Source organism: Nematolebias whitei, chromosome 20 (genome assembly GCF_014905685.2).
Source record: "Nematolebias whitei isolate Nwh7 chromosome 20, NemWhi1, whole genome shotgun sequence".
Taxonomy (NCBI): Eukaryota; Metazoa; Chordata; class Actinopteri; order Cyprinodontiformes; family Rivulidae; genus Nematolebias; species Nematolebias whitei.
In genome coordinates this window covers 31,938,113-31,964,993 of record NC_056517.1, presented here as the reverse complement: position 1 = coordinate 31,964,993, position 26,881 = coordinate 31,938,113, and the positions used below count along the sequence as shown (strand labels likewise).

Below are 26,881 nucleotides of genomic sequence, written 5' to 3'. Positions count from 1 at the left end.
TTCCCACACTCTTGCAATGTTATAAACTCTTAAACTTACACAGTTTTAACAGCATGTATATGTACTGTACAGTACTGCAAACTTTTACTCAAGCGTTGCAGACCAGCAGCTCGGTTCCAGTTCTGCAGACCTCCCGTGCAGTGATGAGCCCACCGCCCCGTCCAGGTCGATGTGCACGTGGATAATTAAGCTTCAGGATTATTTGTGACTTTCCTATCAGTTCTGTCAGCTTAATGGAGAGCGTAGATTTGCGTGGCAAAGCTATCCCTCCATTTCGGCAGAAAGCAGCAGCCGGAAGCACTGTAGCCTTCTGGGTAGTGTAGTTCGTTTGACCGGCCTTGCAGTATAGGCTTATTGAAAGAAAACTACAAAATGGCGGCGCCTATTCAAAGTTTTTTTTTCTATGTTAACATTTTATCCCATACCGTCCCAATCACGTGAGTAAAATTAAAGTTGACAATCGTTGAAAAACCTCAAAAGAGCGAGTCCGCAAAAGTCGATGTACTACTGTAAATCCTTTTGAGCTTGTGAATTGTTGAGTAGAAAGAATCGCGTCGCATCACGAGTGTCTGGGAACATTCGGAGGCCACTCGCCTCAGAATTCAGTTTTATTTTGCAGCTCGTGCAGAATGTTGCATTCTGAAATGTTATTTACTGTCCACTGTGGTCATAATGCTACGGTTTACCGCTGAATAAACTCACTCAAGATGATACTGCAAATGAAAAGTGTTCTGATGGATCCAAACACCTTCCGTCTTGTTTTGACATGAACAAAACCGAGGTCAGATTTAAGGCACTTAACCTTTGCTTCACTTTTCAGAACTGCAGCCTACTTCCATATTTTAACAAGATTAAAGGACACCACTGGAATCTTGTTTAACTCTTAGTAGAACAACAAAATCACAAGTATCTTTCATCTAATATATAATGTTAACGAACATCTTACCTGATACTCCTCATAGATGCAGCTTCTGAAGAGCTGGGGAGCTGTTCAAGTCAATTTAGTGGAGTGAAAGTTAATGCCAGCAGTTTAAAGCCGAGGCTGTGAGAGGGTTTATCATCTCTGATGTGACAATACGTCCCTCTATCCTTGGAGCACATTTCTGAATGACTTTTGCTTCTTTTTTCTTTTTTTCCGGTCGTAACCGATTAGGGTGTTTCGCTGATTCATCACTGCCATGGACGTCGGATCGTTCTGGTGGAAGGCATTGATCGATTTCACATTCTTGAAAGAATGCAGGGTGCTGTTAAGTGTGGGAGGACTATGTGTCAAAACTGGTGGAGTTTCTCTCCCAACTTACCGCTGAGGAAGCACATTGTTGGACCGAGCCAGATGTAATTTGATCAACTTTGGAACCAAACCTCTCCTAAAAATTGGGCCTGTTAAGTCAGTGCTTTTAATGTGTTGTCAAGTGCCTTTCGTTTAGAGGAACAGACATAAAACACTTTAAATCACCCTTCAACGTATTATTGGTGCTATCGTTACATCTGCAGTTGCGCATAAAAAGGATGAAATCCGCCTCTACTCATTCTGGAGTTGTTGTTTATAAGTATCACCAAGAAACAATATATTACATGTCAGTGTACAGGTGTCTGAATCTACAGGGAGGGGTAAAGTGTCCACAGTTGCTGGAACTGCTCACTGTCATTGAAGCGGTCTGAGGCTGCAACTTGATTCACAGCCACCAGAGGGCGATGGTGCCTCTTCCTGGGGGCAGCTCTCCTGCTGCTCGGCCTCATCAGACAGAAAGCTGGGGAAGGTCTGCGCTCGGGGGATGAAAGTCATCAGCAGCCTGGCTTCTGTTGGGGGACAGAAAGAGGATAAACTTTGGAAAGGAGTAAATGTAAACAAAAGGGTTATTTTAGCATTTTGAATCACAAACATCTAACTACTATCTCCTTGTCAGTCTTCTCATGATACCACTGCTGCTTGGTTACTGTCAAAGTGTGTTGAGGACGACTCTCAGCTACTACCACATCAGTTTAGCTTATTGTGTGAATGTTTATGAAGCATTCGCACTACTGTCATACATTTTTCTTCCATATGTTTTTCAGCGTCTTTCTCGTTCCACAGTTTTTGTGCTATTTCAACGAATCTTCTATCAAAACGTTCACCTCATTTAGGCGAAGGGTGCTTTGACTTTTGGCATTGGTGCAACTTTAGCTTTTTGAAATATTTAGCCTTTTCTGCTATTTTTTTTCCTCTTAGGAAATGAATGGAGCTCATTTTACATCCTTCAAATCTTTAGATCTGTTTACAACCTTTTACTGCTCCTTTCACATTCTGTTCTGCTTCAGCTTCTTTCAGCTTCCATGTGCAAATTTAAAAAATGTTCAGCTACTTTCAGCTGTTCTTTCAGCTGTTTTGTGCTCCTTTCTGCTTTATTTTGCTAACTACAATATTTTTGTGCTTCTTCTATCTTATTTCTGCTAATTTCATCTTGTGCTCCTTTCAGCTTATTTCTGTCAGTTTCATTTATTTTAGCTATTTTAGCTACAATTTCACTGTTTTATGATAATTTGACTATTTTCAGTTAATTCCACATTTTTTTTGCATTCATTTAAACTTTTTTCAGACTAATTCAGCAAATATGTGCTCTCTCCACTTCATTCTGGTAATTTAAGCTTCTTTCTGCTTTTTTAGCTACTTTTCAGCCGTATTTTGCTACTTTCTGCTTTTTTCAAAGAAGTTCCACTTCTATGTACTTGTTTCTGCACCTTTCAGCCTAACTGTGCTCTCTTGACTTCCTTCTGGTAATTTAAGCATCTTTCTGCCTTTTTAGCTACTTTTTGCTCATTTAATCTTTTTTAGCTATTTTACTCATTTTTGTGCTCATTTCTGCTTATTCAGCAAATATGTGTTCTTTCTGCTTTCTTCTGCTAATTTAGGCTTGTTCTTCCATTTCTGCCACATTTCAGCATGTTTTTTAGCTAATTTCAGCTGTTTTTCAGCAAGTTCTTCAGCAATAAGCATTCACGCTGCATTTTTGCAGGAAATGCAATTTATCTACTTATCAGTAAGTTTGACTGAGTTATTGACATTTTTGTGTCTGCTAAGGTTGATTATCTATGGCGACCATCTTGGTATTTACTCAATAATTTGTAGAGAAACAGCCAATTCTTTCTTACTTAAAATTTCATTAAAATGTGAAAATATTATCACCCTTTGATGAAAATAAATACATAAATTTGGCATGCCAAGTTTAATTTGAAGCTGGCGGTTGGAATATTATCAGGTTCATTGTTTTAAAAACACATTAGATAACTCCATTAAATCATCTTTTAAACTGTTTTCTGTCATCTCCCTCTGCAGCTTAATGGCAATGAATTGGACCAATTTGCTCCACAGTTCATTTTAGTTAGACTCACTAAAAGGAAGTAATGGATAGTTGCGGATGGCGGGGCTGTTCCTGTGTAGCTGTGAGGCCATTAATAATGCATTAGGTTGCTGTTTGGAGTTGTGTTCACAGAGGTGGGCTGAGGATAAAGTGGCTGGCAGGCTGCTGATGGTGCACCAAACAAGGAGGAAGTGGCCACTGATCAATATTTTAGAAGGCGCAAAACCAAACACAACGCTGTAATCAAGTCTAACCTGCAGCACGTATGGAAGCCGCTAACTACGCCGGCGAGAAGTCGCGACACGTTTCAAGTCAATACGCATACAGGGGTTGATTAAAATTTGATCCACAAGTTAGCGAGTTTTGTTTTCCTGCTGAACTGCAAATGGCTAAATTGACAAAAATATTATTTTCTAAACTGTTGTTGGTGCAAAAATGCTGAGTAAATCATAATATAGAGAAGTGTCCACACGCAGAAGTTTGCACTTCTTCCATAGTAGAACTCTGTGCCAAGATCAGGCTTTGGTCTGCATAACTACCAGTCCTGACAAGGTAGGTGATTACAGTAGTCCCTCACTAATTTGCGGTTCAATTTTCGTGGACTCACTCTTTCGTGGTTTTTCAAAGTAAGATTGAACACGATAAAAAAATTAAAAAAAGATTGTACACAACACAATTGTTAACTTTAATATTACGTGTTTGGGACAGTACAGGATACTGTACAGTAAAAAGTTAACAAAAAATATATATTTCAAACAGGTGCTGCCATTTTGTAGTTTTCTCTCAATAAGCTTACACTGTATTGCCACTCAGAAGGACTATATTTCCCAGAAGCCAACGGTGCTTCTAGCTGTTGCTTTCTGCTGAAATGGAGGGAAAGTTTTGATCCGATCCGAAAAAGTTCGGTGTTTATTTCAATGACTTCAGTGCCCAGCGGATGCAGAGAGTCGCACGGAACCCACCGGGAACTGGAGCAGAACCAGACCCATCAGCAAACCTGACCCATGAGGACTTCTGAGCAGGAACATGCGCTGTCGTAGGTCTAGCCTCTCTCCGGAGCCCACCGGGACCTTTTTCATCTCTCTATCGGACTGCTTAATCGGACCACCAAAAGGGGTCCTGAAATGGTAACCAAGTATATGAGTTTGTAATTTGGGACATTCTACATATGTGTGTGTGTCTTATCTCACTCAGCCTTATAACCTGAATCTCTCACTCACTGCTCATTGAATTGAGAAAGCTCCTTGGATGAGGAGCGAAATGTCTTCTGTTACAAATAAAGTCCAGTTGTTTTTGTATTGAATGCTTTTTGAATTTGGGACATTGTATTGACTTCCATTCATTTTTGTAGCTTAACTCGGTGCTTAACATAAACTTCATTCACACTTTAGCCTTAATTCCTTCATCCAAAAATGGCATTGCACTGTATTAGGACCAGGCTTTGGTCCCCATAAGGGCTACCAGTCCTGTCAAGGTATAGTAGGTAATTAGACTAGAAAGGGTCCTAAAAGGAAAACAAATACACACCGAGAATCTGCTGTGTGAGGAGCCGGGAGTCATGATGCCATTAAAAGGGAAACGGGCTCAGATGCTAGGACTAGGAATATAAAACACGAGCCAGTTAGCCCAGCAATCAGTGTCAAGTGACTGGGTGAGTGCGAGTCGGAGCCACGGGGAGAGAAGTCTAGTTAAAAATAAAAAAGGTACATGAAGAAACATGATGTGCAAGTAAAGAAAGAGACATTGAGAAAGAAAGAAAAGTGATTTCCTGTGTGAGTTAGGGAACAGTTTGTGGGAGGAGGCGCACAGGGGCAAGGTGTGGGTGCGAGACCAAAACAGAATGTGTCATAACAGGTGAGTCATCCACACACACCTCTGTCTTTTAGTCTTTCTTCTCCACCACTCCCTGAAACAGAGAAGAACAAGAGACACAAGCTTTAAATGCAGTTCATGGTATAGAAAGTTTCTGTGCTCTCTCTTCCCTTAGAGTTGCATTTAATAGGTTGCTGAAACGATTGGTGCGCAACCAGGCAGATCCTTTTCACATGTTTGCCAAGACAATCCCTCCCCTCAACCAAAGCCAATTAAAGTAGAAAAGAGGAAAAACACAAGGCAGAAATCTTAAGAGAAGACGGAGAGACCAAGCACATCCCATCAGTCATAAACACTGATTTTGTGGTGCCAGATCCCAGAGGAGAGCCATACTTTTGGACAGCAGACATAAATGTAGGCACACTTACATAAAAATAATAATAAACCCACGGGGAGCGCAAGAAACGGAGAAAAAGAAGGAGAAGGGAGGATGATGGCGTCAGCATCCCTCCTCCTGCGCGCTCTCTCTGAGAAGCAGACAGTGATTTGTCAGTGCCTTTTCATTACCAGGGAAGGTCATGTCATCCTATCGGGCCTGAGGTGGCAGCTGCTGGGACCAGAGCAGACAGGGACACACACACTCCACAGAGCCGGAGAGAAGCGGCGAGGACACAAGCAGCCATTCATGCATGCATGTTGACACACACCTGTCTGCACCTTGCTTCCTCAGTGTAACAACCCTAATAGCAGCCTAGCAGCAGCTGTGACCGCGGAAACCGGGAGGCTGCATGTACCGCAAGCAACTTGAAGGAAGGAAAACCACTGTCGCTTTTAAAATACAAGCTCCACGGATCAAAATCTGAGATTACGGTGACGTATACCAATGGGTGAGCTCAACTCAAGGGGCATTTCTTGAAGAAACGCACCCGCCACATTTTGTGCCAGATAGGCCTGTCACGATAACAAATTTTGCTGGGTGATTGTCTCCAAAATTATTGCGATATACGATAATATTGATTGAAATTTGCCATTAAATCGTTAATTATTGTCAAATTTAAGAATAATTGTTTAATTTGTATTGCATGTAGTACCTTTATTGACCACCGGAAGGCAGTTTGACTGTTTGAACTGAAGGATGGATAGTGAGGGAGCGAGCAGCATGTCTCTTTAAGACAAATGTGAGGGAGGCCCCTTGATGTGACATGGGCCGTCTCTCTTCTGTTCTCAAAATGGCAGACGCTCGGTGTGGTTTGAGCTCTTTAGCATTTTTCACACAAAGCTTTTAATTTAAAAAATATATAGTAAACAAGTTCTCAGCTTTTTTTTACAGAGAAAAACTTTTTACACAAAGGCCATGAATTTTGGAGCTTCGACAAGACGGAGGTTTTTTCCCCGAGGTCGGCCTGTTAGCTTAGCTCGTAGCTTAGCTCGTAGCTTAGCTTCTCAGCTTAGCTGCTTTTAACGATCCAAAAACGCAATTTTAGATGGTTAAAATGGATTTTAAAGAAAAGAGAAAGGGAGCCGGAGTTGAGCCTTTTGTCATCCAGTGTCTTCAAAAGAAAGAGAGAGACAAGAAGAAACGGTAAAGCCGATAATTGAAAATGAGGTCGATAATTTTAATTTATCATGCGATTAATTGATTTGTTGTTTATTGTGACAGGCCTAATGCCAGAGTTTTAGACTGAAGGGAGTTGAGAAATCTGGGTTTTTGGACCACACTGGTTGGGTGTTTGCTTCCTGGCTGTTTTCACCGCGCACGTGAGAAATATCCAATCAGCACGGTCAATTTGCCGAGTCATGCTTGGGTTGCTTTCAAACACCCCGTGGGTCGGGGTGAATAATTAAGAATAACTGTCGTCTTTTTCCTCCACTGAGGTTTATTTTCCCATTAGTTTATTCCCTCGCCTGAGTTAGTGGCGGACCGAAGCTCTGAATATACTTAATTTTAGTAGATTTCACAAGTAATTTTTACGTAGCAGGAAATGTCTCAGCCGTGACTCCTAGAACTTCTATTTACTACAAATAAAAATAAAAATTATCACAGTTTCTGCGTCCAAACGCAGCGACTTATTGCAAGGGAAAATCTCTCAGAGCAACGTTTTTAATCTCCAGAAACTACAGTAAAGACAACATACCTACTTTCTACCGTCTCCCACCTCCTCCTTTCCTAATGTTATTCATTCTTTTGCATTTCAGCGAGGCTGCCGGCTGCTTTGAGTTTGCTGATGCACAGAAATAAGTGCACTTTAAAGTTTTCGAGCTGGAAATGCAAGGCCCCATGCCTGTCAGAGATGGTTCAATTACCTCCTCCTAACTTGGAAAGGAAAAAAGGGGGATAAGAATACTTATACTGTATCTTTTTTCCCCCTTGTAACACCGTTTGCAGGCAATCCTTCTTTCTCCTCCTCACTCTGTGTTTTATTGTGCTCCACAGATTACCGCTGTAGCATTAGCAATTCTAATGAAATGGAGTGCTGTACTTATTTTGATCCACTGGGAGTGACACTAAAGGGATTTTACCAAGAGGTAGCGAGTATCAAAGGCAGCAGACGAGCTGAAGGAAGAGGGTGGTGACACTTTCTTACCTTTAACAGGCAGGACAGATCAGTGCTGATGCTCAAAAACAAATCCCTAAAGTCAGGTAAAATCAAGCTCTTTTTTTTGTTTCCAGTGGACATTCAAAGTTTTTATTGCTTGAAGGAAAAAGTCAAAAATAAATTTGCAAAGATCAGTCGTGTGCGTTCGTTTTGTCGTGTTAGCAAAATAAAGAGGCAACAAAAGGTTGTAGAAATAAGTGGCGACAATAACGAAGAGCAATACTACCGTATTCTCCGCCGAATACGTCGCGTCAGGTCGCGTTTGTTACGCGTCACCGCTGACAACTCGGAAATGTGGGCCGATGTGCCAAAAAAACGATTGGCTGCCAAATGGGGGATTGTGCACGGGAGGACTTTAACAAGAATTTAACAAGATTAACAGTTAAAAACAAGTATTTGTTTGCTCGAAATTATGGTAAAGGTGTGTCTCAGTTGAATTTTTACTTAATAAATGCACTTTAATGGTGAAATCAGCTGGATTTCTCCGGGGCAGCGCAGTGAAATGAAGCTGATTTGACGGTTACTCCAGGCATGATCGCCGGCTGTCCGCGGCGACGGGGAGCTCGTCATGCTGCTGGAGGGAGTGGCCATCGCTCTGGGAGGAGTTCGGCCCAGTATCCGGGCGGTCCTGCAGCCTGGGGGAACCAAGAGGCCAGCCAAGTCTGGGTACAGCATCTGCAGCCATTTTCTTCTGATCTGCTGTGGGACGGACCTTTACAAGAGATGCTTCCTGTCTGCGGCCATCAGCATCTATAACATCTCTTAATGAAACGAGGATAACGAGTTACGTTTAATTTCCCTTTGGGATTAATAAAATGTTTTTGAATTGAATTAAACTGAATCCTACATCAGACAAGACTGAGACGACACTCCCCTCCAAAAACACCAGCAACTGGTCTCTAAATTGAATTAGCTGAATATTATCAATTAAAAAATATGCAACAACCGTACTGCAATTAAATATGTTCCTAATATTGTGCAGCACAAATTTGTGTGTCAAAAGATCTTGACAAAAACTGAACCCTCGCTCTGAGTTTATCTTCTCTCGGCGTACACATACAGGATGCAAATTACCCCCCGAATGATAGAGACCTCATGTCAAGGAGGAATAAATGCAATCATTATATATGGCTGGTTTCATTCCAGAACGGCTTGCCCCCCAAGATAAAAGCATCTGTCCTTAAAAATGTCTGCATCGCACGTCTTTCACAGTCCAAACCTCCCGTGCCACGAGGAGACTGAAACTCCCATCGCTCCCAGAATCACCTTGTCGTCCTCCTTGTCTGACAAGACCTCAAACACACTGATGCATTCAATTTATTCATAGGGAAGGAGGGAAATAACGGCAGCGCTGAATGTGTATGAGCAGGAGAAGGTTTGTTGTGAACCGGGGGGAACGTGGGGAAAGTGTGGGAGGACCAGCGGAGACGCCAAGGTGATGGATGGCAGAGAAGCTCCTGTGCTCAGAGTTTCAGAGGAAGACTTTTAAAGGAGGCTTCACGGAGACTGGGGCTAATGTGGAACGAGCTCAGAGGTGGCAGCTTTATCTTTTAGTTTATACAACGTAAGAAAACACTGTTGTTTGGAACGAAGACCACACATTTTGCTTTTAAGCTTATCAGACTACAATTAAATGATAATGAGCGAGGGGGGGGGGGTCTGAACCGGTCTTTGCTTGTTGAAGGAAATGATGACATCAGATCGACTTTTATGCCTGCTCAGCTTTCTTTGTTGGCTCAAACCCGAAAGTCCCATAATCCTCAGATAAGTCTAATCAACTAAAACCGTGGACAGAGGATAATCGCATCAGCACATTAATCACCTTTTTGCCTCTGGCCTTCATCTAGACACTAAAACATACACTTTGTTTTATTTTATGTGCACATGATACACACAGGGCTTGGATGGTACCTGTAGCGAGGCTGATGGATTTGTGATGAATCCCTCCCACAGACTCTTCTTGTTCCTTTTATCAAAGAAAGCAGATCTAGTTCAGATCTACCCCTGGGCTCTGACGAAGCTGCATTTTTTTATTTGAAATTCGCCGCTCTTGTAGAATATTTACTGTTAATCTTCTGCAGCTGAACACCCCGTTGGCGTCACCACTTGGTGACTAATTTAGTTTTTCCTCGATGACATCAAAGCCCAGAAAGCGGACTCTAACTATGAATCTCCCTCCACCGTGCTTTAACATTGTTTCACTGTTTTCTCGGCTTTTTGTTCAATATATAAATTATTTAACTTGTCTATCGAACATTTTTAAACAGAAGGCATTAAAATATGGTGTCCTACCTTGGAAACTATGCTCTGTGTTGTCTTAAGGTCTGTTTTTGTTTTGAACTGTAGAATTTTATTAACATTGTGATTTGATATTTTTGAGAGATTTTTGTTAACTTTCTAAATCTGGTGTCATCTAGAAACACAGCTACAGTGGTTTTATTTTATTGCTTTTATGGTTTCATCTGTGGACCAATATTACCGTATTTTCCGGTGTACAAATCGCATCAGTTTAATTAAAAAAAAGCATCATGAAGAGGAAAAAAAAAACATAAATATGTCACTTAGGTGTATAAGTCACATTTATTATGTTTTAATTTAATGGTCAAAACAGCTTCATTTCGCCGGGGCAGTGAGGCGTCATCCATCCATCGTGGCTGGAGCTGCTAGCTCTCCAGCGTTCCTCCACCTGCACCAGCTGAGTGAAGTGAGCGCACTTGGGAGGTCTTGCTGTTGCAGTTCTTAGAAATTTTAACACTTAAAAACAATTATTTGTTTGCTCAAAATTACAAAATGTGTGTCTCAATCTAACGTTTGCTTAATAAATGCCCTTTGATGGTCAAATCAGCTGTTTTTCAAAATGCGGAAGTAAACGCGAGTCGCTGTACAAAATTTAACAAAATAAGCACCTAAACAATTATTTGTTTGCTCAAAATTATAGCAAAGGTGTGTCTCAAAATGCACTTTAATGGTCAAATTAGCTGCGTTTTGCTGGAGCGGTGCAGCTGTTTTGTCGGTTCCAAGCAACGAGCAGAACAAAGGTGGGGAGATTATGGCAGGCCGATTGTGTCAATAATAGCTGGTGGAGATTCTCAGTCATCCAGGACATGGTAAATTCAAAAATGTTTAAGAAAAAAAGTATAAAGTAAAGTATAATAAATAAAGTCCAGATGTTTTTGTCTTGAACATTTTTTTAATTAGTCATTATAGCCACGTATAGCTATTACATGATACAACATCATGCCATACAACTATTACTACTCTGCTGCTATCAAGTGGCTTAAAGTGGTACTTCTCAAATTTTTTTTTTCAGTCAATGAATGAAAACGGTCATAACTCAGCCAAAAAATGGTTTATAAATATGGGGAAAAATCCATAAATATGTCTCTTCGGCCTATAAGTCGCAGGGCATGTAAATTATGCAAAAAACTGCAACTTATACAGCATTGTTGTTGCTGTTGTCCATTGTTGTCATCTTTCTTTGTTGAAATCAGGTCTCTCTTGTAAATGAGTCCTCGAGGCTCAATGGGATTTACCTGTATAAATAAAGGTTGATTGATTGATTATAGTCGAAAAACACGGTATTTGTTTGCTCAACATTATTGCAAAGGTGTGTCTCAAATATTTGGTATCTTAGTCGACTCGCATCTCTCTTTTAAGCTTCACGTGGAAAACCTAGTAAGGAAACTGAAAGTTAAATTGTGTTTCTTTTTCAGAAACAGATCCTGTCTAACTCTGAATGCCAGGAAACACCTTTTAACTGCGATTTTCCTTCCCTCCATTGATTACGGTGACATTATTTACATGAACGCTCCTACAAGAACCCTGCAGATGTTGGATGCTGTCTATCATGGTGCACTAAGATTCATAACTGGCTGTGATTATCGTACCCACCACTGCACCCTGTATTCACTGGTTAACTGGACATCATTAACTTCACGCAGACTCTCTCACTGGTACATTTTCATCTTTAAATCACTTCTTGGTCTGCTGCCTTCATACATCTCCTCCTACATGTCTCTGCGTGAGTGCAGTTACAGCGTGCGCTCTCAGGACATTATTACCTGCAGTGTTCCCTCAGTGCAGACTGAACTTGGCAAAAGAGCCTTCTTCTACTCCGCTCCTGTTTCCTGGAATATCTAACAAAAAGACCTGAAGCTCTCGACCTTGACCTTTCTGTGACTTGAAACATCTGTTGGACTCCTGGCAGGGACCAATGCAGACAAGTTCCTCTTTTTAGTTTGCTACGTTCGCCTGTTTTGTTACTATTTTTGCCATCTTATTTGTAAAAAAAAAAAATCTGTATGCCTTTTTTATAATGTCCATTGTCATCATTCTTTGTTGAAATCAGGTCTCTCTTGTAAATGAGTCCTCGAGGCTCTCAGGGATTTACCTGTCTAAATAAACGTTGAATGAATAAAAAATATTATCAAGAATTGTTGATTAGAGTCAGCAAATATTTTTATTTCAATAAATTTGTACGTAAAGGATGACAAATGGCCAAATCTAGTCAAAGGCGTCTAGTTGGAAAGGGATAAAATACGTGCAGGGCCTTTTTCCCTACAAAACTGTTTTCAAGTTAATGCTTGCTTAGCACAAAGTTGTTTGTTTTTTATGGTTCGTTTGCTGAATTATAAAGTGTAGCTCTAAAAAAAAAAGGGTGTTACAGCAGCTGTATCAGCTCCTTGCAGACCCACAGCAAAGAACTGCTTTAATCAGAGCCTGGTCTGGTTCTGAAACGTGTTTGTGAGATGTTTAGGTGACCTCTTCAAAAAAACAAAAAAAAACCAACCAGGACTGTTTTCGTTGGTACTGCTAAAGGCCAGCGTTTGTAAAAATTCCTCATTAGACGTGCTGTCCTGTGCTCAGTTGCTTCGGCTTTATTTTCAGGTAAAAAATACAGAAAATAAAGCAACACCGTTTGATAATTAGGAAATTCCTGCTCGTACCTTGGTAACTGTAGAGATCTCCCACGCTGCTTTGGCGTGTGATGTGCTGCCAGTAGGCGCTGCGCGGCAGGGAGATGGACTTGGTTAACGTCTCTCTGGAGTGGAACTGAAACACAGAATATTTTAAACGTTTCGCTCACAACTGATCTACATCTGTCGACACACAAAGAGGAGTGCGAACATGTCTCCAGGCTGAATGGCTGTTTGATGGTTGGGATGAGGACGTGTTGGACTTCATGATGTTTTGCAACTGGATCAGTGCTTGAAGTTGGAGGGGGGGGGGAGGTGCTGGGATGAGCAGAAATGAGCAAATTGAAGCGCCGTTATATCTAACTACAGTGAAAGATAATGATTGCACATACTTCTGTAATTATTTCTTGAAAGCAACATGTGACGTGAGGTATGTTTGTCTGCATGAAGGCTACATTCAGTAAAATCCTTAACTGTGTCTCCTCAAATTGTGTCGTTTTCCCAATATCCCTTTTTTTATGTATTATTCTAAATTGAAGTGTTCACCATACATGATGCAAAATGTAAATGAATTGTTTTTTATACCCGCAGTAAAGAGAAATGACAGTTGTAGCAATTTTTTTCTGCAAATGTTTAAAATAAATTACTACAGCAAGGAGAAAATAAGGTTTATTAGCTTTAGCTACTTCATTTTTCCAACTTCTGGCCTTAAAGTGAGATCATTCTGTCAAATCCAGCAGGAATTCTTTGGAATATCTTTAGGACAAGCTGCCTCGAAGAAATATGGTGAACAATTAATTAATAAATGGATAGACCTAATTAAAGTTAAAGTAAATACAAAATGTGAATTAAACTTTTAATGTCAAAATTACATATCCATCAAAATGGATAAAAAAATATATATTTTCCCTTTGTTTACATAAATAAATAAAAAAATTCCCTTTAGCCCTAAAACGTAAAAATATTAATAAATGTTAAAATTCAATATATAATTTTTGTCTTATAAAATCACCCCACTGGCTGGAAACAAACCCCTTCATATGAATTTGAAGTGGCCCATGAGCCACCAGTTGATGACCATTGTAGCAGGTTTTGCAGCTCTAGACACATTTTGTTTAGTAAGTGAAGGGTAAAAATGGCTGTTTTGATCTAAAAAGTTGCAGACCCCTTTTCTAAACTCAATTTTCACCTAACTAATGCCTTATTATATGATGGATTATTAAACCTTATCGATTCAATACTAAATACTGTATTTTTTTGGACTATATGGCGCAATATCAATGAGCAGGTCTGTTTTCATACATAAGGCGCACCGGATTATAATGTGCATTAAGTGAAACAAAACAGATAAGTCAAACTTTATTCAACTCATTCACAATAACCACATAAAATCAGTTCAAGGTCAGTAAGCACAACCAGAATTAATACGTAAGGCGCAGCGGATTATAAGGCTCGCTGTCGATTTTTGAGACAATGAAATGATTTTAAGTGCGCCTTATAGTCCGAAAAATACGGTACACCAAATCACAACATTGCCAGAGATATTGTGCACAGCCTAGAATACAGTTTTGCGAGCTGTGTACGCAAAAATAGGCACTGATTTTCAAGAATTGGTTGCTCAAAGGCAGCTACTAATTTAACAGTAAAAGCAACAATGTTTTTCCTCTCAATTTTGAGTCGACAACTAGTCCTCAACAGTCACAGCCCAGTAAGAAACCACCGTAAATACGTAGGTCTAGTTTTATTCTTTTTACAACAGAATGTTCATTATCCCATTTAGAAAGCTGCAGTTTTGAGAAAAAAAAAAAAAAAACTGGATAATACCACTTACGCTGAACTTTTCCCCAACCATCACTCTTCATGAGTCATATATCAGTTAATCCCGTAAATCTGACCCAGTCCGAAGCATCATAGAGCAGGTCCAACGTCCAGTGGCCACACTAGATTAAATGAATTGGCTGTAGTTTACACTTGGTGGTATTGACGGTAGATTAAAGACGATGCCCATTTCGAGCGCTGCGCAGGATGAAATGTTTTTTTTATTTCATTCTGGTGCGGTGTGGAACAAAATAACCCAAGAGCTTTACGTGTAAGAAATATATAGATTTTTTAATTTTCCTTTCAGCTGCTCCCTTCTTCAGGGGTCACCACGGTGAACTAAGTCGCACGAAGACTTGGCAGTTGTTTTTACGCCGGATGTCCTTCCTGACGCAACCACCGAGCTACCACAGCCCTCTGTGTGGAGCAGAGAGCTGCCATCTAGGGTGCCCGAGGGAGCAGATGGTGGGGGTTAAGTGCCTTGCTCAAGGGCCCAGAGTGGAGCAAATGAGGGTTCAAGGTTCAAAGAGACTTTATTGTCATTTGCATCACATGTGGTACATGATGTGGAATGGAAATGTGTACGCAGGGTCCTCAAAATAGCAATAATATAAACTATAAAAAAAGAAACAGCATACAAGAATCTAAGATATGCGCTAAACAATAATAATATAATACAGTGTATATGAGGCAGGTGTGGGTGCTTCATTTTTTCCACCCACATTTTGATGTTGTTGGTTCCAGGAGTCAAACCAGCGACCTTACGATCACAGGCTTGCCTTCTCTAGCCTCTGCGCCACCACTCCCCCATAGAAATATATTGATACTTTACAAAACTGTAAAAGAAACATCCATCCATCCATTATCTTTACCCGCTTCTTCCTTTTTGGGTTGCAGGGATCACTGGTGAGAGGCGGGGGACACACTGGACAGGTCTCCAGTTCATCACGGGGATGTGACAAACAACCATTCACTCTCTCACTCACACCTAGGGACAATTTAGAGTTACCAACCAGACTAACATGCATGTTTTTGGTCTGTGGGAGGAAACTGGAGTACCTGGAGAAAACCCACGCATGCACGGAGAGAACATGCAAACTCCACCCAGAGAAGTGCCAGACCGGGATTTGAACCAGCGACCTTCTTACTGAGAGGCAACAGCTTCAGCTGATCCACTGTGCCACCCATGTAGAAAACATCAATTGCTAATTTCACGTAGCAAACGATTTAGAAAATATTATTTAAATTGTGGCACACAGGAGCATGGCCATATGGTCGAGGCTCCATTAAAAATAAAGAATGCAAATGATAGTGGGAAGGAAGGAAGCACGAGTGTGAGGGAGCGGAGGCCAAGCCTGTGGGGTGTCAGAGGTGCTTCTGGTCCAACACAGAGAAGCAAAGCCTGAGGAGAAATCTACAATCTCATGTGTTTGATGCTCACGACTCATTGGTTCAGACGTTTCTAAAAATATCCCCAATGAAATTGATCCGACTAAATCAAAACAGGAAGTGAACATGAAAAGCCCAAGAATCGAGGCTTTAACCGAAGAAAAAACAAGTTTTTCATACAAACTTTTCCGTGTTTCTTTCAGCAGCATTTCCTAATGTGTGACAGTGATGCCTGCTGTTCCCAAACAGTTTTAAATGTTGGAAATAACATTTCATATGAGGTTACACAACAAATATACCTGGGAGCTCTTCTCCATCTCCTCCATCATCCGCTCGTGCTGCTGGGCGATGGCCAGCGTGGCCGAGTGGACCCGCTGGTAGATCATCTCCCCCTCTCGCGTCTGGAACGTAAACAAACCCTCTCCTGTGTCACACATCCTGCGCCAGGAACACACACACAGAGACACACACTTTGATCGGGCTCGCTTTCGGATTGCTGGTTTACAAACATGCACGGCTGACATGGGGTTTCAGGGAGGGCCGTGGATGAAAGCAGCCGTCCTCCCTGAAGTCACAAAACGAAGAGACGCGCTCGCAGAAGCGGCTGTCACAACAACGCCTGAAGGGCTCAGCAGCACGGATCCCGGGAGGGTTTGGAAGTTAAAAGTTTCTTCTTCGGTGCATTTTCCACACTAACTTTTAGCATTTTGGTATTTGCACACACACCTGCCGGATTCAAACGTGAACCAGGTGGAGTCTCGGCCGTATCTGCGCAGGGAGCTGAGAGGCCACATGACGAGCTTGAGGCGCGCGTTGTGGACGTCCCACAGGTAGATGTTCTCGTGGGTGATCTGCATGGTGCACTCCCCGTAGATGTCCAGGTTAGGGGTGGGCATGAGGTACACGTTGAAGCGTTCTGCAAGAATCCACAGACACTCCCTAAAAGGAGGAATCTCACAGAGAAGAACAATTAAAGCAACAACTTCCTGTCCAGCACTGATCACACATTCAGCAATGCAGATGTGACCCTCCTGCTGCCCTTGGGTCAAAATAAGAACAGGACTTCTGCACTTTCTATGACAAAACAACATTCTCAAGACATAAACTTGGAAATTTTTTAAACTGAATATGACGGATTATTACTGTATAGGTCAAACTTTATTGTGTTAATAGGTCAGGGTGTGGCCTGTGGGCCATGTGTGGCCCTTGGACTGATCGTGTGCGGTCCACAACTGCAGTTTAAGGGCGATATAGTTTTGGCCCATAGGCTTAAGAGATTGATGTAAACCTTTTGCAAAATTAATGATAATTTTTTAATATAATTTTTAGGTTTAACTGCAATATGGATTTTTTGTTTCTTTTTTCAAAATGAGCAATATTAAGCTTAATACAATTTTTGGGCAATAAATCAATAAAATCACATTAAGTTTAAAAAAATAAAGTAATAAAATGTTATTGTTTATGAAGCTTTTAATGTTTTGGATCTACAATAATTTAGAACACCTTCACCAAAAAATTGTACATTTTATCCTTTCTCCAAAATATTGTTAACACTGAGTTTAAAAAAGCACTAAAAACATGTACGGGTTTTATTATTTATTTATTTATTCATTAAATCTTGTGACTCCTTTCATCTTCAAGGTTTTGGTCCACATGTTTGGACAACCCTGAAATACATAGTTTTAAAATCCAGCTTTTAATATATGCATGTCCAACTATACCATCCCCAGAATCAAACCTAAATACTTCATTTCAATGCAACATTTCTGGTTAGACAGACGTTTTAAAAAAGGCTCTACCTCTAACCGTAATGTACTCTTCACAGTCTGCCTTGCAAATCAATACAATTGACACAAGACGGTTCGTCAAGGCTACGTTTGGCTTTACGTTTTCAGACTGAACGCATCAAACGATTTTATTTCCTGCAAATATCTTTAAATATGACCACTGCAGAATCAAAGCGCAGTAAAGTCGGTCTTCTGTAAACATTTAGAGATGCACCGTTCCGTTATTAGTATCGGTATTGGAAAAATGTATTGATCAGGTATCGTTACAATGTGACCAATCCATAAGGACAGCAGCTGATTGCTGTTTATTTTAAATATCTGCCAACCAAGCTAGTGAAGATATTGTTTCCTCTTATTTCAGCTGCTTTATGAATTATTTTACATTATATTTAGAATTCTTGAACCATTTGAAAGGTTTAAAATTTATTTTTTCTAGTTTGACCAACGTTGTATCTTTATTATTATTTATTTTACATTTGATGTTATACTCATAATTGCACAGACTGAACAAATGAAAGTTGTTTTTACACGTTTGACCAAGCTTGTGAAGCTACTGGTGTGGTTAAGTGTGCTGTGCTGGTGCAGTTTTCAATAAATTTGTAATTCAGTACATTTATGTCTGTGTTCAAAAAACAAACGTTTTAAGTTATTTCAGCAGCTTATATGTATCGGATCGATATCGGATCGGTATCGTCCATCACAAAACAGAAAATATCGGTATCGGAAAAAAAAGTGGATCGGTGCATCCCTAATAAATAAAGCAAATTATTAGGCCTTTTAAATATTTGTAAGCAAGTTGCAGCTATAGTATTCCTTGTTGTGAAATATAGAAAATAAAGTTGCTCATTCATATTAAACCATCTCTGTGATGTGAACCAACAGGCAGTGTTGTCCACAATCTAAATTAGATCTCACTGATTACATTTAACGATTCTAAATAAACCACATATCTCCAGTGGACAGAAAAAAAAAACCCCAGCAATGTCACGGTGTGGCATATCCTTGGGGAGGGCAGTGAAAATGAACTCTGATCTAATTGCCGGCCCTTCCTGTTTGGGGGAAGACAATATTTAAAGTGCAAGCAGTTTGAGTCATTTGTTGAAAGGCAAGGTGGGAGGTGTTTCAATCACGTCCTGCTGAAACCTTGAAATGAGCAGCGAACAGCGTGATTCCAGCCATGACACAAAGGAGCCGGACTGTGTTGTGCTTCAACCGGATCACCCCATCACGTGCTGATGTCTTCTACAAATGGAGCCAGATTATGATGAAAAGTTTGCTTTGCAAGATGATTTCTTGCAAAACTCATTTTGTGCCTAACAGTAAATGAGCTTCCCTGAAATAGCCGGACACTGTTTTCTCCTCTTCCTACCATTTCCTGTGAGTGGAATATTTGGCGAGGTGCATTAATTTCACACGGCTTTCGCGTCCATAATCTCATCCATCTCCATGACAATCTTCATTACGAGGGAAGCCAGTAACGCACAGCACCTCTCATTAGGCCAGGAACAGAAGCCCCGACACAGCCTGTGACCTGCGCTCACACACACACACTCGTCTCAACATGCCTCTGAAGCTGAACGATAGCGTGCTAATACAAGTAAAGGCTCTTAAATCAAATATCGACAAAATAAAAAAAGGTTCTTATTAGCAAGGCGTAATTGAGCAATGGCTGTTCTACTCCCCCGACCCTCTGAAGTCTCAGTTGCTTTAACACTAACAGGACCCTGAATGCAACAGCTAACTGCTCGGCGGTGAACTGAGTGAAAGAGATTGACCCCACATAGCTGTCTGTGTTAGCAGGAACTAATTGGGAACTCACCGTTCTGCTCCCGCTGCACCCCCGCTGCTAACAGGTCCGGCTCTCCCAGGCTGATGTCAGTCAGACGGGTTCCCAGACACTCCATGCACAGTAGCTTGCACCATTCCTCTGCATCCAGCTCTGCCAAACAACGGTACAACGTGAAGGCACCTTTAAACAGCCACGCATCTCCATGTTAAACATCGTGCTGATACATTTGCCTTCAGGGTTCCCATCACAAACATCTGACGGATTCCAAAACAAAACGTTGCATGTAATAACCTTGAAAAGTGTCCTGATGTATGCTCGATAATCCAGGTAGATAAATCTAAACTAGGTTGAGTCAGGTCCTCTGGACGGATTCGTCTTTGTTGACATGTTCCGCAAATCCGTCCAGAGGACCTGACTCAACCTTGTTAACCTTGAAACTAACGTTAACTAAGAGGGATCAATCGGATCTATTTAGTGCAGGTGAATAAAAACCTGTTGAGTTCAGCAAGTGACAGATGAAGGAACACAGATACGACACACTCAGTAAAAATAAAGAGCAGTGCTGCTGTCATTTGTTGCTAAATATCAACCCACTTCTAATCTTTTCAAAAAGAAAAACAGAACCAATAACCTCTTATTTTAGCAAAGCAAATTCCATTTACCGGTATTTTACTTTTGAACAGAGCAATGACAGGCGATCTACCCTAATCCACTGATATTATTGAAAGCAGTAAATGTTTTTCTGTTTGTTTGCCTGTAGCATTAGCAAACTATACTGTATTATGAACCACTGGACTGATTTTACTGAAACTCAATCAATATACTGTATTTTCCAGTCTATAAGTCGCATCTGTCCAAAAATGTCTAATAATTTGGAAAAATCCATAAATAAGTCGCTTCGCTGTATAAGCCGCACCTATTATACATAACTGCTGACGCATAGCCAAATGGTGGCCGTGGGAGCGTGCACAGGAGGACTATAACAAGATTAACGCTTAAAAACAATTATTTGTTTGCGCAAAAGTATAGCAAAGGTGTGTCTCAGTCTACCTTTTCCTTTATATGTGCAGTTTGATGGTCAAATCAGCTGCATTTTCAAAAACTGACGCGGGAGTGCGCAGAGGAACGACTCGCTGTGCATTCTTCAAAATTTAACAAGATAACCACCTAAAAACAATTATTTGTTTGCTCGAAATTATAGCAAAGGAGTGTCTCAGTTGAACTTTTACTTAATAAACGTACCGTAATGGTCAAATTAGCTGCATTTCACTGGGGCGACGCAGCAAAATGAAGCTGATTTGACAGTAGCTCCAGGCGAGCTGGACAAAGGTGGCAGACTATGGCAAGCCGATTGTGTCATTAATAGCCAGTTTTACATATTACATGACACAAAATCATGCCATAAATATGAGAGCCCTCTAGCAGCTGAAAATGGTAGTGGTCAATATTTTCAATGTCAGAATGAATGAAAACAGTCATATCTCAGTCAAAAATTGGTTTATAAATATGGGAAAAATCCATAAATAAGTCGCTTCGGCATATAAGTCTCAGGGTATGCAAATTAGGCAAAAAGGTGTGACTTATAGGCCGTAAAATACGGTATGTACATCTGAAACTGGTTAACTATTGGAGTCAAACACAATCAAGATAGCCACCAGAGCTAAGCAATCTTAGCAAAGACTAAATTTACATTTATTGAGCTAAAATGGGAGGAGACCCACAGGAAGACCCAGGACACGCTGGAGGGACTATGTTTCTCTGCTGGCCTGGGAACGCCTTGGGATTCCACCGAAGGAGCTGTCCAAGTGGCTGGGGAGAGGGAAGTCTGGGCCTCCCTACTTAGCCTGCTACCCCGCGACCCGTCCCTAGATATGTGGAAGAAAATGGATGGATGGATGAGCTAAAATGTGGTGTGGTAGTAGCTACAGCTTATCCACAACACCCACTTCAAACTCTAGATCATGAAGATCTCACAATATGCATGAGATTGTGCATAACCTCTTTTGCCAGTGTTGACCGTAATGGCTCACACTATCACATCTCAACATAAGATGATCGTAATTTATAACTTTAGCAATAAAAATGGAGGTCGATAAGCATACCTTCAAGGAATGCTAGGTCTTTAATTAAATGTGCTGTTATTTAATGTACAAAACAGAACCTTCCTTACAGTCAAAATCCCAAAATGCCTAATATTTCTTTTGTTTTTCAGTGGAACTATTTCCTGTTTTAATAGACCCAACTATCAGCAATGCAAAACTCAAAGTGTTGTGCACATGCAGTCGTTTTAAGGTTTACACGGAGTTGTGTGCGAGAGAGGCTCTTGGGTTTATCAGTTTCTTGTAATTAGGTTTTGGCTGCTGTTTATATTTGAGCAATCTTCAAGAAATTTTGAAGACAATCCAAGTCTTCTTAGTCCGTAATCGGATGAAGCTGAACGATACAAAACAAATCAAAGACCTGGTATTTCTTGAAGAACACATGGCCCTTTTATGCCAGAGTTTTAAACTACGGTAGTATCTTATGTTGAGAAAGGACTTGGCTTGTTTTGAAATTTTACACATTCTTTCACAATATCTACAAAGTTGAAGTCCCAGGGGAGGGGGTCTAGTGGCTCCCAACCTTGGCCCTTGAGGGACACCATCCTGCATGTTTTGCTCATTTCCCTGCTTTGATGCATCTGATTTGAACAAATGGGTGATTAACCAGCTTCCCCAGAACTTGAGGGCGTAATTAAACCACTGAATCAGGTGTGTTGGAGCAGAGAAACAACTGAAACATGCAGGATGGTGTTCCTCAGGGACCACAATTGGGAACCACTTGTTGGTCTGCTGAATGAATCATACTCAAAAAAAAAAAAGGAAAAGAAAGGAGCTTCTTCTTTTTTTAATTCAATGCTAAATGGAAACAAATGATTTTAAGAATCTCAGTCTGTTTAGCAACTTATTTATCAATAATAATTGTATTTACTGTTAAGTTGTAAATTAAAAAAATACTGTTTACAACACAGAAAATTTCAAACTGTCCTGGGCTTTTGGGAAAAAGTGTGAAGAGAAGTAAAACACCAGTTGTTCATCTTCATGAAGCCTCCTGCTTACAGAACAGAAACACGTGTGCATGTGAATACTAACATGTTTCTATGTCCGTTAACCAAACTCTGTCATACGCTTTGGGGAGAATTGTGTAAATGTCGGTCTTATAAAACAAACTAAATGAAAAAAGCTGGCCGAAGGGTTAAAGAAAGGTCTGCTATGTGTAAGCACTTCATTTACACACAAGAAAACAGACATTCAGCTTTTTTTACTCACGCCTCCATTTATTCCCTGTGCCGTGGCCTTTAAGTGTTTCTGAACCCCTACACTTTGTGAGGCCGTTGAGTGGAAAATCAGCTAAACAAACACTTCATCAGCGCAGCGGCACCTGGGCCGCTCTACGTGGCACGCATTAGGAGATATGGCAGGATGTCGTCTCTGTGTGTATTTGTGGGAATGTGTGGACTCAATGTGTTAGGCTAGAGTGAGAGCATTGACGTCAGAAGCATTTGAAAAGTGTGGGGGAATACACTGGTGGTGGTGGTGGTGGGTGGGGGGGGGGTCTGGAGGTCCATCCATCCATTACCTTTTACCCACTTCTTCCATTTTTGGTCATGGGGTCGCCGGTGCCCATGTTCAGCAGTCACTGTGCGAGGGACGGGGTACACCCTGGACATGTCGCAAGTCCACTACAGGGACACATAGAGACAAACAAGACAAACAACCATTCACTCTCTCACTCACACCTAGGGACAATTTAGAATCAGCCTAACATGCATGTTTTTGGTCTGTGGGAGGAAACCGGAGCACCCGGAGAAAACCCACGCAAGCACGGAGAGAACATGCAAACTCCACCCAGAAAGGCTCTCGGACCGGGATTTGAACTGGGGACCTGCTCGCTGAGAGGCAGCAGCTCTACCAGTTGCGCCACTGTGCTGCCCAGGTCTGGAAGTCCTCCTCCAGAAATTTTTTAATAAAGTAGATGCCATTTCCTGTATCCTGTTTTACTTAACTGGCTGTTAAACATCTACATGAACCTACATAAACACTTGATTCAATAACTATTTTAGAGAGCATGGCACAATGCTCCCCTCACCCCCATCCCTGGTCAACAACTGCTGGCACTAACATAGCGCTAAGCTAGCGGTGTGCAATACAGATGCGCTAGTTAAGATGCTACAGACGTAGTGCTCTGCTTCTCTCACTCAACCTAACCCACTCCCACTCCGGTCAACAACTACCAGCACTAACTTGGTGCTAACACAAGTGTCTACAGTCATGTGTAAATAGAAAGTACAGGAGTGGACTGAGGACACAGCCCTGAGGTGTACCGGTGAGAGCTGTAGGTAACCAGGAAACCCCAGAGTAGACTCCTAGTGGTTTGAGTATTCTCCTATTGATCGAGTGGAATGGATTTGTTCACGTAGCAATAGAAACGGCGCTGGGTAAACTAATATTTCATGGTAAATGTGTGTGTGGTGGTGGTGGTGGTGGGGGGTTTAAATGTGAGGAGGTTACTTCCCCATCACATATAATTGTTGCAACGCCTATGAGTGAGAGATGCTGCATGTAAAAATCCATCCGGGAGACTGTCTGAACTCATTATTAGACAACACATACTGTATTTGCACTTATCTGTCAGACTCCATGGAGTTACGCAGCTGACATTCTCAACAATAGTCATAACTTGAGGCCACGCTCATTTCTTTATGTGCATATTTGACAATGGCACCGAGAGCTGTCAAAAACGTGGGATTTTATTGTTTTTCCTCTGTTTTACTTTGTGTTTTATTGACAACGCACACGGCAGGGCTTAGTCTTCAAAAAGGGTTAGTGAATTTAAAAATAAACACCAGGAGATTTTAATAAGTGATAGGAGCTCTTTGTTTTCAAGAACGCAGGCAGCGTCTCAGATTTTTCTGTGCAAATTTGGAATATTGTCATCAAAAACGCATTTAGACTATCAGGTTCTCCAATTGATATTGTACTGTAATTAAAGTGAAGGTAGCTTAATTTAAATATTTTATAGGTGAGTTATTGTGCAATCGATTTGAATTTAATTTTTTTTGTCATGTTTCTGCCCTTTTCATGTCACGCTCTGCACCCACAGTTCAATCAGCTTCATCCCCTGCACCTGCTGCCTCACTATTTAAGAGCTCTTGTCACACCAGCTCCTTGCCCAGTTTAAGGATGTAAGATTTTTAGGCATGACGTTTGATGAAAAACTTACTTGGAAGCAACATATTGATTAAAGTTTAAATAAAATGTAAAAATGTCAATAATATAGTATGTTGTTTGGCAGGAAGGGAATTGGGAGCAAATAGGAAGTCGTTATATATCAATCTCTCATGAGATCAACTCTTGATTATGGTAGTATCAGCTATTTGGAAGCAGCAGAAACCAATCTGAAGCTTCTTTATATTGAACAATCAAAAACCCGTAGAATATGCTGTGGAGCATTTAGAACATCACCAGTCGCAGCTTTGCAAGTTGAAATGGGAGAAATACCTTTACGAATTACAAGGTTAAAACAAATGTTAGAATAGTGGATTAATATTCAAGGACATGGACAATTGCATCCTGTTAATGGTATATTGCAGGTTATGGGTTTAGAGTGGACTGAAAAAGATAATGGTCAAAAATATGAAATTGCATCTGACATTATGGCAGCTTTATTAAGCATCAAATAACTCAAAAAGAAAAGACATTATTAACAGGATTTACCATATTCTTTATAAACTTGAATTGAGGGAAATATCAGTAGATTTTGTTTGGGTTCCAGCACGGCAATGAGGAAGCATACATTCTTGCAAAACGGGCATTAAAAACTAAAAATATTAATTATGAAATACCAATAAGTAAAGATGAATGTAAAATGATAATAAACAGATGTATATTAAGAAAATATGGCATGAAAACTGGGACATTAATAATGCAGGAAGACCCAACTTTAAGAAAAAGGTATGATATACAGTACAAGGAAAGCAGGAAGAAACAGGAAACCAGAATCAATAATTACTTGTATCAGAATAGGACATACAGGTCTTAATAAATCTCAAAGTAATTGGAAAACATGCAACGGGACTTTGTGACAAATGTACCAGTAATTTTCTTGCAACGTTTCAGTATGTTTTTACAGAATGTCTCGGTTATGAACCAGAAAGAAGGCATTTCCAATAAGAAGTACATGAAATGAATATTAAACTTACAATTAGTGACATTTTTAGTAATGGTGGCAGTAAAATAAAAGATCAAATGATGATTTTCTTGAAAAATACTAACTTAATCGAGAGAACTAAGTTGATTTGCAGCACAGTGGTGCAACTGGTAGAGCTGCTGCCTCTCAGCAAGCAAGTTACTCTGTTCAAATCCTGGTCCAGGGGCCTTTCTGGGTGGAGTTTGAATGTTCTCTCCGTGCATGCATGGGTTTTCTCCGGGTACTCCGGTTTCCTCCCACAGACCAAAAACATGCATGTTAGACTGATTGGTAACTCTAAATTGTCCCTAAGTGTGAGTGAGAGCGTGAATGGTTGTTTGTCTCTATGTGTCCCTGTGATGGACTGGAGACATGTCTAAGGTGTCCTCTGCCTCTCGCACAGTGATGGCTGGACATGGGCACCAGTGACCAGTGAAGGAAGAAGCGAGTAAAAGATAATGGATGGATGGAGTTTATTTCACAGCATTTTTTTTCTAGTTATCTCCTGTCCACACTCCAGTTCAGTAGGTGGTGGTAATGCTCCTTCCCAGTTGGTCTGCCAACCACCATAAAACTATACAAGAAAAAAAGCTCCTTGCCAGATTATGAAACCCATTATTGGTACTAGATGTCCAGCGTTTCCTGTCTGAATCTTTTTGTTTTTGACCCCACGCCTGTCTTCTGGATTTGTCTTTTTGCCTGCTTCCCATCTGTTCTTGCTCTGCCTATCTGATCCTGATAATGACAACTCTTTCTGGCCCTTGGATTCTGGACTGCCCTTTGTATTTGAGACCTCTGACTCCCCGTGCATGACCCCTGCTTTTCCTAATGGACCCGACTCTAGATTACCCCATTGCTCATAGCTATCACCGTGCTCCCCTGCTGCTGCAACCCCACCAGCTACGGTGATGTCATCCATCCAAACTATGACAGGTGTAAACCACCTTACCTGCCTGAGAAGGTTAGTGGCTCTTATTGACAAACGATCTCCTGGAAACCTACAGACCACTGTCATAACTCTGCAGATTTTTTCCCACATCTGGACCCAGGCTCCCACCACCAGCTGCAAACCAATAAACTATTTATCCTTTCTTGTTGTGTGGCTGAGTTTTCGAATCCTAAACCTTCTTGTATTTACTTAATTTTTCCCGTTTTTCCTAAATATCGTAATGGCTTTAAAAGTTTTTTTTTTTTTTTTTAAATGTTT

General features: G+C 40.8%; 1 protein-coding gene across 1 annotated transcript in view; it reads right to left on the bottom strand.

Annotated features, from left to right (window-relative positions):
• Positions 1–1,067: 1,067 nt before the first annotated feature.
• The window catches only part of dok6 (docking protein 6), an 83,378-nt gene continuing 57,564 nt past the window's right edge, over positions 1,068–26,881 (bottom strand). The window contains exons 4-9 of the mRNA XM_037694302.1: positions 19,477–19,596; positions 16,597–16,786; positions 16,170–16,308; positions 12,694–12,799; positions 5,212–5,244; positions 1,068–1,800 (exon numbers count right to left, since the gene is read on the bottom strand). Coding sequence (XP_037550230.1) covers positions 1,646–1,800; positions 5,212–5,244; positions 12,694–12,799; positions 16,170–16,308; positions 16,597–16,786; positions 19,477–19,596 — 743 coding nt within the window. The 3' untranslated portion in view covers positions 1,068–1,645. The remainder of the gene's footprint in view (positions 1,801–5,211; positions 5,245–12,693; positions 12,800–16,169; positions 16,309–16,596; positions 16,787–19,476; positions 19,597–26,881) is intronic.